Raw genomic sequence first — 12223 nt, forward strand, 5'->3', positions numbered from 1 at the left:
GTCGGTTGCGCTGCGCCCTAAGGTTGTTTCCTTCTGAGGACTTCACCGTAGGGTTAGAGAAACCTTGGGTCACTCTGTTACGCGTGCCCTGGAGTCCACTAGGCTGTGTGGCTGTGACTGCGGGTGGCCCCGAATCTGACCTGCCAGTCACTGGGGCCCTGGGAACCCATGCGCGAGGGCCGGGGGCCCCAGAGCTCTCCCGCAGTACCCTTTCCAAGCCGCCGGCTGGCAGCTTACCGCGGCGCGCTGGCGGCCTCGGAGCGCTTCTGGGAGGCCAGGGGTGGGGGGAGAGGACTGCAGCAGAACCTGCCGGGGGCACCCCAGCCCTGGACCGCTCTCCGCAGGCTGGCGCCGCGCCGGGGTCGCCGCAGCCCTGGGCCCCTCCCGGGCCACCTGTGCGCAGACTGGCGGGCCCGAGAGAGCCCGGATCCAGAGAACTAATCCACTCCGGGTTTCAGACTCCTGTCCCAATCCCTGGAGACCGCGAGGGGCGGTGGGAGGCCTCCCCGCCCACCACCCCTACCCCTCCCTGGGGGAGCTTCAGGCATCGCCCGGAGGGATCCCCGGTGCTAGGGGCGGCCGGTGCGCGCAGCGCCCGGCGGCCCGGCCCCTCCTTTCTTCCCCCGCCCCGCCCCGCCACCGCCCCGCTCCTGTACTCCAGTCCGGGTTTTGTGGCGCCCGCCGGCCCGCTCCCCGGCTGCGGGCTCCGCGCGGCGGCTGGCTGGGTGCTCGGCGCGGCTGGCGCTGCGCTCCGCCCCGGCTGCATTGCTGCGCTCCCGGTGCCCAGGGGAGCCACGCGCCGAGTGCGCCCCACAGCCGGCCGCCCGGAGGCAGCGCAGTCCGCTGGCATGGGCCCCGGGGGCGCCCCGAGGTGGGGCTCCGGGCTGAGGCGCTGAAAGCCTCGCTCCCGCCCGCGGGGCCCCGCGCCCAGCTCGCCTGCCTGCGGCCATGGCCATCCGGCCCGGCCTGTGGCCAGCGCTCCTGGGCATAGTCCTCGCCGCCTGGCTCCGCGGCTCGGGTGAGTCACGCCGCGCGCGCTCTGGGGAGGCTTGTGGGGGACCGTGCGCGTGAACGCTCGCAGCTGTGTGTGTCGGGAGGTGGGGGGGTCTCTGACCCGCACTGCCGGACCTGGCTCGGAGCCCCCAGAGGCCAAACTTTGCGAGGCGGGACGCGGGGGCAGCCTCTCGCTGCTGCGTAGCTTCGCCGCGCGCTCTCCCGGAAGCCTGGGTTCTGCCAAGTCCAAGAGCAGCTGGCAGCGCACGGGGCTGGCGAGTATAGACGCCCCACGCCTCCGGGTGGGGGAAGTTTGCTGCTTGCTCGGCCCCAGAGCAGGATCAGGGTCTTGAATGAATCCCAGGGAGTCTGACTTTGAAGGTTCAAAGATTAGAGGGTTTTGACTACATGCCAGTGCCCAGATAATGGGGCGCGGGGTGCGAGGAGGTGGCTAAGATACCTTTTCCCGGTAGCATCTGCCCCAAAACAGCCACTCACAATTTCCCAGCTTGGCACCTGGCCTCTCTACCCACGTCCAGAACACAGTGTCCTCCTCTGTCCCCGCCATACACGCTCGCACACGCACACGCTCAGGCGTGGAGGCGCATACAACAGCCCCCAGCTCTTGCAGCCCGTGCATTCAAAGAGCCCAGGCCCCGTGGTCGGGCTTTGGCTGGGGGCCTCTCTGGTCCGTTGACCAGAGTTGTGTGCGGTTGGTAGGCGGGCTTTCCCTTCCTCCTGAAACTCCACAGCCTTTCCTTCTCCCTGCACGTCCTGTTGGCCCCTTAACGTGTTTAGTAACTCAACCCTTAGTCCACCTCCTTTCCCTTGGGTGAAGGGGCTTGTGGGGAGGAAGTTCCCCTGGCATCCTTTGTCTGGTCTCTGGGAGCCTCCACCTAGGCTGAGCTGTGAGGGCCTCCTGATCTCTGCCTCCCCCCCATACACTTAGTAGAGCTGAGGTTGTGGGAGGGAGGGTTGTCATTTGTGTGATCAAGGGGCTTGGGACTTGCCTGGTAATTCCAGATTCTTGATGGCCCCCAGAACGTGGGGGTGTGTTCCCCAATTTACCCAGGCCACAGTTCATCACCAGAGTGTTAAAAGGATCTTTGGGGTTCCTGAACTGCCAACCCAGATTGATCAGAGATCAATGAGTGAGAGCTCAGGGACCAGCCTGATGATTGAGGCTGATGGCTGTTCCTTAAAGGGTTTCTATGCGCAGCGCATCCTGCACTCACCACTGCCTGACCACCCACCCCATCCTGCCCTCTAATTCCTCCTCTACCCCATCCCACTGGTTCTATCTCCCTTCCCCCTCACCCACTCCCCCATTCTCACTTTAACAAGCCCTTCTTCTCCACAGTCCCCCTTGCCCATCCTGACCAGGCTAATAGGCTGTGCTGCTGCTGGTGTGTTCATGTTGCACACATGTGCATGTTAGAGGTTTGTGCAGATCCCCAGATGAACACTCAGGGGGCATGGGTTGCACCGTTGACCATGGTGAGCTGATGTGTTAACGCTTCCCCACACATGGGAGGGGCTGCCGGACATGGGGTAGGTGCCCAGGAAATGTTTACTGAGTTGGATGTGTGTATAAGAGCTGTGTGGCCATAGCTGCATGTCACCACATGAGCCCATGTGAGGGCTGTGGGTTGACTTGTGTGCCGGGTACATCGGGGGTTGGTGTGGCGTGTGCGGCACTGGTATGTGTGCAGCCAGATGCATTTATGTGGCCTGTGCACATGTGCAGCGGCTGTGCTGTCACACAGGTGAGTGCAAACACGGGTGACAGGTGCTGGTAAGTCAGGTCGCTGAAGCCAGGAATGGGGAATTGGATTCCTCTGGAGGCCATGGCTGGGGTGGGGGGGGGGACCTGCATCCCTGGGTGCTGGGGCACCTGTTGGGGCCCAGTTTGAGGTTACCTAAGGCTGGCAGGTGGGCATTGGTGACACAGGGCTGCCCAGGAGCAGAGCCTGCCTCCCGCATCAACTCTCAGGCCTATGAGAGAAGACGCTGAAGGGTACAGGGGTAGGGGCAGGCCCTATTTCTCATTTGGGGCCCTTTCCCTGCTGTCCCCCATGGGCTCTGGGCACATATGGACGCCCAGGCAGGCTGGCCCTTCGGTGACCCCGGCTCTTCCCGCTCCCGCCCAACAGCTCCTCAGCAACAGCAGCCAGTGAAAAACCGTCTGTGACTGGCTGAGGGAGGGATGGCCAGCCGGGCAGGCGGCAGGGGGCGCAGGGGGCCAGCACTGCCGAATCACTGCAGCCTCCTGCTTGCTTCCCAGGCCACACGCCCACCCTCTGTCACCCAACATCACACCCCACTACCTCAGATAAAAGCCTGTCCCTTCAGCACAAAAACACCTGGGCAGGCCCCTGTCTGTGCCTGGGCACCCACCTGTCTCACCAGATTGTCCCTTTCTACCTAGCCAGTCACACAGCTGGCACACATGCCTCCCCTGTGTTGGGGTCCTCTCCCAGATACCCCAACACTCCTGGAAGGGGGGGCATGGGGAGCTGGCTCTCCTGGAAGATGGGGGGAGGGGAACCAAGCTTTGGCATTGTCATCCTGACCCCAACAATCTGCCTTTGTTCCCCTTCCTGCTGCCTCTGTCCCCATCCCCGGGGAAGGCCTGGACCTCTCTGTACACCCTCCACCTGCAGGCTGGTTTGAGACTCGTAATAATCAAGGGGTTAAGAGATGCCCTGTTCTTGCTCACCTGACCTTGCACATGGGGTAGGCTGGGCTTTGGGGTCCCTAGGTGCCTCCAGGAAAGGGCTGATCCTCTGACCTACTGCCGCTCCCCGCTTGCCTGTGTTGGGAAGGACTTTGAGCCAGAAACCAAATTCCCAAGCAAGAGGCCTGGCTTTTAGGAGTGACCCCCTTTGGCCCCCACCAGGATCCAGGGGCCCCTCACGCCTCATATCCCTCCTTCCTGCCTGGTGCTGCTCTGAGCCCCAGATCTATAGGTCTAAGCCATCGGGTTGGGCCTGCCCTGAGTTGAGGCAGGAGACCCCTTCCTTGGGTAAAGACCCCAGCACTGGACTCAGCTGCCACCTGGAGTCCCTGAACACACAGGCCTTGCCTACTCACTGCAAGTCAACCCTCTCCCCTCCCCCCTTCCCAGGGCCCCTGCCACCCCCCTCCCCCTGTCCCCCAGCCTGGGGCTGGAAACCTTAGTGTCTCCCTTGGCTCTCCCTTCTCCTTCACGCTTCACATCTAATTTGTCACCAAGTCCTCCAGCTCAGTCCTACTTGTGACATTGCTCTGTGTCCCTGGCTAACTTTGCCTCCCCCCGCACTGCCCCTGAATTCCCTCACCTGGGCCACTGTGGTAGCCAGTCCTACTCATCCCCTCCCCTTTTACCTCTTCCCAGACTAAGCCCCCTGGCACTGGGCCAGAAACCTCTAAAAAGCTTTCTGTGGCTCCCCAGTGCCTGCAGGTGAAGTCCAGACCTGAGCCTGGGGGACCCAGAGGGAGATCTCTGCCCCCCGTGCCTCACGTCACCGGCTGCTCTGTGTGGACAGAGGTTGTGTCGTCCTGAGCTTTGACCACTTCTGGTTTTCAGAGTGTAGCTCCTTTGCCTACAGAACCTGGTGCCCCCTGACCCTGCCAGCATGCTCCCCACCTGACACCCAACCTCCTCGGCTCTGCCAGACCTAGGCCAGGCCCTCTTGCTCTTGCCCATCCCCATACCCTTCTCCTTAGCTTAGCCCCTCACCCCCTGCTGCATCCCAGCCTCTCCCCAGCTCCTCTCCTCCTCCGGGTCCCCAGCACACTGAATGAGAGCTGTGAATAGGCTAAAGGACAGAAGTCCTGCTTCCTCAGTCCTGGGGCAGCTACCCGCAGCCTCTGACTCCAGCTACCTCTTCCTCCAGGGCTTCCCACAAGTATGGCCAGTCCTGCTTGTGCACTGTGGGTGGCGCTGTGACCCTGTTGAGTGCTGAGTCTACCTGAGGGGGCCACTCCTAAGAGCCAGACCTCTTGGTTGGGGATTTGGTTTCTGGCTCAAAGTCCTTCCCAACACAAGCAAGCGGGGAGCGGGCAGTAGGTCAGAGGATCAGCCCTTTCCTGGAGGCACCTAGGGACCCCAAAGTCCAGCCTACCCCATGTGCAAGGTCAGGTGAGCAAGTGACCCTGTGACCCTGTGACCTGTTCTCCGCCCCAGCATGCCCTGAACCATAGCCAGCCAAGTGCTTGATGTTTTTTCATTCTTTTGGTTGGAGTTTGGTCCCCTGGCCAAGCAGGGAGGGACGCTGGGGCCAGGGAAGAGAGGTTTACTTTGCCCTCCTTGGCAGCAGTTCCCATCCTTGGTCCTGAACACAGACTGCCCTGCTCCAAGGAGGTTGGAAGTGACCTCCTATCCAGGGCGGGGATAGATAAAGCCAGGTCCATCGCAGGAAGGGCACTGTCCCCTGGCACCACACACATGGATGGAACCCAGCTCACATTAGGGCATTTGTGAGTGACCCACACAAACTGCATCCCTGGAACTGTTAAGAAGGCACCTCCCTACCCACCCCATCTCCATCCTAGCATAGATTTGTCCCCAAAGAAGGGGGTGTTTTCTTGCTGCTCTGCATCACCTGTGTGGGGCTCCTTTCTCCTGACGGGGAGAACCCTGGGTCCCTGGTCTCATCTGCCTGTGATCAGCTCTCACAGCCCACCTTCATCCCTCTCGCCAGCTTCCGTGGGGGGGTTCTCCTACCCTCCAGGGAGAGCCTCGGCTTCCTCTTCCCTCCTGGGGGAGGGAAAGGGAAGAGCTTTGGAGGAGACAGGGCTGGCTTCCACTCAAGCCAAGCATCCTTGCCTGTCCCCCGTCTGTAGAAGAGATCATGTCGGGCATAGTAGCACATGGATGGGCAGCACGAGAGAGCACCCAGAGTGGACCTGACATCCAGCAGGTGCTCACAGCCTGTCTCCTTCCTCCATTGTCATTTGAGGAGCATGAGCTGGGACAGAACTGGGGACTTCAACTGCATCAGGGCTGGGGCCCAGAGATAGGAGACAAAAGCTGCTTCACTGCTCCCTACCCCAGCCCCAGGCAGGAGCCCCAGGTGGGGTGATGCACATCTACCACTCCCTGGAGGGACATGGGCCAGTGCTTCAGGTGTCCCAAGGGCAGTTGTTTGGAGGTTCTGAAAATTATGATTGGGCTTCAGCCTATCCTGAGATTGTGCTGATGGTCAGCTCTTTCACACAGCAGCAGAGGGGAACAGGGGTCCTGTGTGGAAATAAGTCCTAGTCTTGGCTCTACTGTTTGCTGTGTGATTTTATACAAATTACTTGATGTCTCTGAGCCATTTGCCTTTTTGTATACTAAAGGGACTCTGCTGGGGAGAAGCTGCTACTCAGAAAATGTATCTTGGGAACCTCAGGTAGACTCAGCACTCAGTAGCAAGTTCCCCAGGAACTACTCACACCTGCCCAGCACCTGCCAAAGGCACCAACAGCCCTAGCAGTGGCTGCCTGCATTGCCTGGGAGGCAGGTGGCTGCTGGGGCACAGCCAAAGGTGGCTGAGAGGCAGAGCTGGGAGTTGAGTCTCAGCCCCCAGCCAGGCAGCCCAGTCCTGCTTCAGCTGATGAACACCCCCAGCAGACTTCTTAGGGAACCCCAGAAGGTCCAGGCGTCAGCATGGAAGGCTCACCCTCTCTCTTCCCAGGCACTGATGCCAGGGGCTACAGGCACCTTTGGCCCCCAGGACAGATGGAGGAGATGGTGGAGTGAGCGGGTTGGCAAGCACTGGGGTCCGGGTTTGGACCAGGAGGTCCAGGGAGGTGCTTAGGGTGTGAACTTACACCATGCGAGTGCAGGGCCAGCCTCCAAGAGTGGGAGCCTCTTTAAATTCTGTGCCCTTGCCACCTCCGACACTTCCACTAGTCCTGGCCCCAGATCCAGCTCCTCCTGCACTTCTTCAGTTTCATTGTCTGTAAAATGGACTCAAAACGATCCTCCTCACAGGGTGCTGGTGTGGGTTGAGGGGGGCTGATACATAGCCATCCAGCACTTGGTAGGCACGAAATGGTAGCGATTGATGGTGGTGGAGGTGGCAGGGGGCGCTCTTCCATCCTGTCTGGCACGGGCAGGGGGAATCTGGATGTCTTTGTGGCAAAGAGTGCTGCTGGGGACCAAGTAGAAGAGAGTTCAGATGAGACTCCCATTTTGCGATGTGGGACAGGCATGGCTTCTTTTCTCTGTCCCTTTTCGTGCCTAGGGCAGGGCACACAGAATTCCCCTCCCTCTCTCTTAATGTGGTTGTGGACTGGTCCAGCTCAGACCAGTGCAAGACTGGGGGCTAGGGGAGACTCGCACAGGTCTGGGGAGGCCCCATTGGCAGCTCCTCCCCACCGGAGAAGTTTTAGGGCCCATTTAGGTAGGATGGGGACTCTGAGTTGGGCCACTGTGGGAGCACCAGAGGCCAGTCATCATCCTAACTGGTGGGTCCTCCATATCAGGGCCCCTCCCCGTGCCTGGTGTCACTGCTGTGTCCGTCTGGAAGACTCAGGGTCACCTTGAGCTCCAGGCAAACATGTGGCTGAGATTTGGGGAGTGGATGAGGGGTGAGGGAGTCTTTCTAGATCGACAGACCTGAGGGACAGACGCAGGGGCCTTGGGGAGGGAAATTCTGATTCTGTATCCCACTTTCCCCAGCCGAGAGGCAGGTGGAACTCCCCGCGCCCCACCCTGCAGGTCCAGCCAGGATCCTGCAGGGGGTCCATCCCGAATTAGACTCCACCCCCTCCTAATTGGGGCGGGGACCAGTGGAGCCGAGGGGCTGCAGGTTTTTCTCAAGTCCGCATATTCTTTCCAACCACGCACAATACCAACTGTGCCAGACCCGGGCGGGTCCTCTTATCGCCCGCTGCGTGACCCGATCCGCAGCCTCCGCGCCCCCTCCTCGTCCTCAAGGTAGCTTGGCGGGCGGGGTCCCTCCGGCCAGCCAAGCTGCGAGGCACGTGAGCGGCCGTGGGGCGGCAGGTGCCTGAGCCAATGGGAGCCCGAGCCGAGGGGACTAGCAATTAGCCGCGGCGCCCGGCGGCCGGGGCTTGGGGAGGGGCGCGCGCCCGCCGGGGGCGTCGGGGCGCGGCGGAGGCGCTGCGCGGCCGCGGGATGGGCCCCGGCCCCGCCCCGGCGCAGGGTAATTAATGCGCGGTAAACTCGGGCGGCCGAGCCCGGGAAGGGGCGGGATCCCTCCGCCCGCCAGCCCGCCCGCGGCCGCCCGCCGGATTATCGGCTCTTTGTTCGGGGCCTGTTAACAAGTTCCTGGCTGAGCGCTCGGCTGCCGCCCGGGAGCCGGCGTCCAACCTCCCGGCACCGCCGCTCGGCGGCCTCCGCCCTCCGCCCTCTTCAGTCCTCGCGCCCAACTGCAGCGCCCAGCCTCCTGCCCTTTCCCCGACCACCTGGCAGGCGGGTGAGCGGAGCAGTCCAGTGCGCGGGGCATCCTAAGACCGGGGCTGATCTTGCTGCAGAAGTCTGGGGGGTGTCGCACCGCCTGAGCACCTCCTGCAGGCCAGGGGTTTCAGATGTACCGCTGTCCTCATTCCCATTTTACAGATGAGGTAGGGCACCCTACTTGTACCAGGACCCGCCATCCTAACCATGTTGGTGTTTCAACCTAAATGTTTAACACCCTACGCATTCTACCAAGTGGAGAGGACCCTGGAGTGGGAAGAGGAGGAGCTATGGATGAGTAGACTGCACATGGTTTTTTCTTTATTAACTTGGTGATGGTAGTAATCGTAATCCTGGCGAGTGCTGGCCTCTGCCTGCATCATTTCCTTTCAGGAGAACCCACGAGGTAGGCTCGCCCCATTAATTAGATGAGGACACTGAGGTATGGCTATAGGAAGTGGCGGAGCTGGGACCTCATTACTGCTCTGCTAGCTCCCCTACCCCTACCCTGTGGGAGGCAAAACCCTGCCCATGTGCCTGTTTACTCTCAGGGCTTTGTCTGATGCCCCAAGGACTTTATGGGAGGAAGCTAGGCGACCTTGATTCTTGGGCTAAGTCCCTCACCTCCCCGGCCTCTCCCATCTACAGCCTGCATGCAGACCCCGCCTGGTGTGTGGTGAGCTTGCTTCCTAAACCTGGAAAGGGATGTCCAGGCCACAGGCTGTGATTGTAAACACTCTCCACCCTACAGGTTGGTTGCGCTCCCCTGTAGCCTTTTAAAAACCAAAGGGAATTGTTCAAAACCACTTTCTCACAATGAGGTAGAATCTTTTCAAGTTAGCTCACCCAGTTGGTTCTTGGCTCTTCCTTCTGGGGCCACAAGATGGCTTCTTCACCTTTCCAGTTATTTAAGACAGGGCTCCTGCCTGGCCTCGTGTGCCCCTCTCCAGGCCAGTCACTCCAGTCCTCTCAGCTGTTCCTCAGTTCCAATCCCCCTTCCAATCCCCTGCATCCTCATTACCTGTTCCTCAGGATGTCAGCACAATAATTGCACCCTCCTTAGTCCCAGGAGCTTGTAACACTGACGCTGCCCCAGACCAGTATAACATAGGATACTAACATATCTGTTACAAATATTGGAACACCCAACCCTCATTGGCTTAAGGGGGTGGGGAGGAATTTTATGGTTCATGTAACTTAAAAATCAGGGGTAGCTCTGGTTTCAGGCATGGTTGGACCCAGGGAAGCATGTGTGCTCTTGCATTGGTATCACTCTCCAATAAACTCTCCCCTAATAGTCCCAAAGTGGCTGCCAGGAGCTCCCAGGGCTACTACATCCTTATAGGCCCAAGTCAGGAGGAAAGAGAGCATCTCTTTCCTCAAACATCCAACAGATGCCCCAGTATTCCCTCACTGGTTCAACTCAAGGGCTGTGCTCTGTGTTAAACAATCACCTCATAAATGCTCATAACTCTTCAGCCAGGGGTTATGGTTATGCAGATGGCTTACCATTTCTAGAAGCTTCTTATCCACCAAGAAGGGATGGGCATAACCATCCTCCAGTTTAACCAGTAAGTCATTAATACATTTTGCCCAATTGTTTAATAACCCAGCTGACTAACACCACGGATACAGCCTGCTCAGAGATACAGCTGGAGTCTAGACCGACATTAACTATTTAATCAGCATTGTTAGAAAACAGTGCTGGCTGTTCCACAGGTTTCCCTTCCTGTAACTGTGCTGTCATCTGGTTCATACATCTCCATTCACTGAGCCTAAGAGATTTCATCGGGTGCCTTGCTGAAATCCGGATATGCTTGGTTTCCAGTCTGTCCTTCATCTTCCAGGAGAGAAACCCTGTAATAAAGAGAAGCTCTTCTGGTGGGTGTGGTCTGTGGGGGTCCCGGCTTGTCTCTCGATGTCTCTCCTTCCTTGGGACACAGGCACCTGATTGAGAAGCTCTACTAAAACTGTGCCTGGAATTTTCATCCCGGTCACTAGCTGTTCAGTGGACATTTGCTGGTTGTACATGCTAGCCCTTTTTTAAATTTTGAGACAGGGTCTCACTAAGTTGCCCAGGCTGGCCTCAAACTTGCAATCCTCTCGCCTCAGCCTCCTGAGTGGCTGGGTTTTATAGGTGTGCACCACCGTGCCAGTCTAAAGCCTGCTTAGTAATCCTCTTGTTCCTTCTCCCAACACCCCAATCTCTTATTAATATCCTCCTCCCGCCTTTTGGGGTTTAAGTTCATGAGAACCACTTTCTGTTGCTTAGCCTCAAAGAACCCTAAGTGACACATTGACTGAGCCAAATGCTCTTCCTTTATTGTCACCTAGACCAAGACTCACGTACGCATCTCCCGCCCTGGACCACCCCGCTCCCACTTTCTCAGAGGTCGGCAGGACTTGTCAGTGCCAGGAGCCTTGAAGTCGTCCACAACATTCAGCCTCTCCCCGTCTCTCCTTGGTCTTCTGTGCTTTGTAACTAGCTTTGCTCTTGACCCTCTGATTCAGGGTCCTCAGGCAGAAAATGGAGGCCTGTCTTTCCTGGTCCTGCGCCAAGCACCCCTCCCACCACGGGCTGTGTCTGGGCCTGTACTCAGCTGTCCAGGCCCCTCCACGGTGGCTTTGTCCTTGGTTTTCAGCCATCTTCCCATGCTGGCTGTGTCTGGTCAGAATCTGTGTCTGCTTGGATGTCTTGCCATTGACCTCGCACTAGTCTAGAGATCTGCTTCCTCCTGATCCTTTAGGATCACACAGCCACAGGGCCATTTTTCACCCCAACCTGGTCTTCTCAAAACCCCTTCCCTTTCAGAATCCTGGCTCCATGCAGGAGGGGGCTGTCTGTGGTATGGATTTTCTGAAGCCCACCACCAAGGCCAGGACACCCTCTGGCTGTGGCCCGCCTTCCGTCCACAGCAGTGGTGCCTTGGTCAGTGCTTCATGGCTGGCTCTCTGGGAGGGCTGGGGATGCCCATCTTCGTGGTGTAAATGCCTCTGCTGTGGCCTATTTCAGCTAGCAGTGCAGGGTCAACTGGCTTGTAGAATTCTAGCAATTTTCACAACTGACTGTCCTGAGCCTGGATGCGCTGGCTTTGGTGCAGCATTGTATTTGACCAAGGTCACCCCCAGCCCTTCGAACTGATCACAGGCTGAGAGAGACTTTCCCCACAGGGCCCACTGACTCCCCAGACTTGAAAAGTGGCTACCTTCCAGCTCAGGATCTCTGGTGGCTTGAGGGCTGGGAAGTCAGATGTGCACTTAAGAGCAGCACTCTGGAGCTGATGGCTTGGTTTGGAATCCTCACCTGGGTGACCTTAAGTAGATTATTTAAGTCCTCAATGCCTCAGTTTCCTCACCGGGAAAATGTGGATAATGAAAAGTTCCTCCTTCGTAGGGTGTTTTTGTTTGTTTGTTTGTTTGTTTTTTGGCACCAGGGATTGAACTCAGGGGCATTTGGCCACCGATCAACATCCCCAGCCCTATTTTGTATTTTATTTAGAGACAGGTTCTCACTGAGTTGCTTAGCGCCTTCCTGTTGCTGAGGCTGGCTTTGAACTCACGATCCTCCTGCCTCAGCCTCCCGAGCTGCTGAGATTATATTTGTGTGTCACTGCACCGGGCCTTTACAGGGCTTTGAGGATTAAGGGTCATTCATTCAGTGTGGCAACTGTAGCCCATGCCAGCCACTGTGAGCTCACAGGTGTGAACTGTGTAGGTGTGAGCAGCCTGTGCTGTGGGACAGTGGGGGGGCACACTCGCCTTGGGTCTCTCTCCAGAACTGGACCTGAATCGTGGGTGGAGAGCAGGATCCTGAGTTGACAAAACCTGTAGAGGGTC

At 58.6% G+C, this 12223-nt stretch overlaps 1 protein-coding gene across 1 annotated transcript in view; it reads left to right on the top strand.

Annotated features, from left to right (window-relative positions):
• Positions 1-948: 948 nt before the first annotated feature.
• Unc5a (unc-5 netrin receptor A) overlaps positions 949-12223 on the top strand; it is a 61936-nt gene continuing 50661 nt past the window's right edge. Inside the window, exon 1 of the mRNA XM_027940994.2 lies at positions 949-1018. Coding sequence (XP_027796795.2) covers positions 949-1018 — 70 coding nt within the window. The remainder of the gene's footprint in view (positions 1019-12223) is intronic.

Source organism: Marmota flaviventris, chromosome 5 (assembly GCF_047511675.1).
Source record: "Marmota flaviventris isolate mMarFla1 chromosome 5, mMarFla1.hap1, whole genome shotgun sequence".
Taxonomy (NCBI): domain Eukaryota; kingdom Metazoa; phylum Chordata; class Mammalia; order Rodentia; family Sciuridae; genus Marmota; species Marmota flaviventris.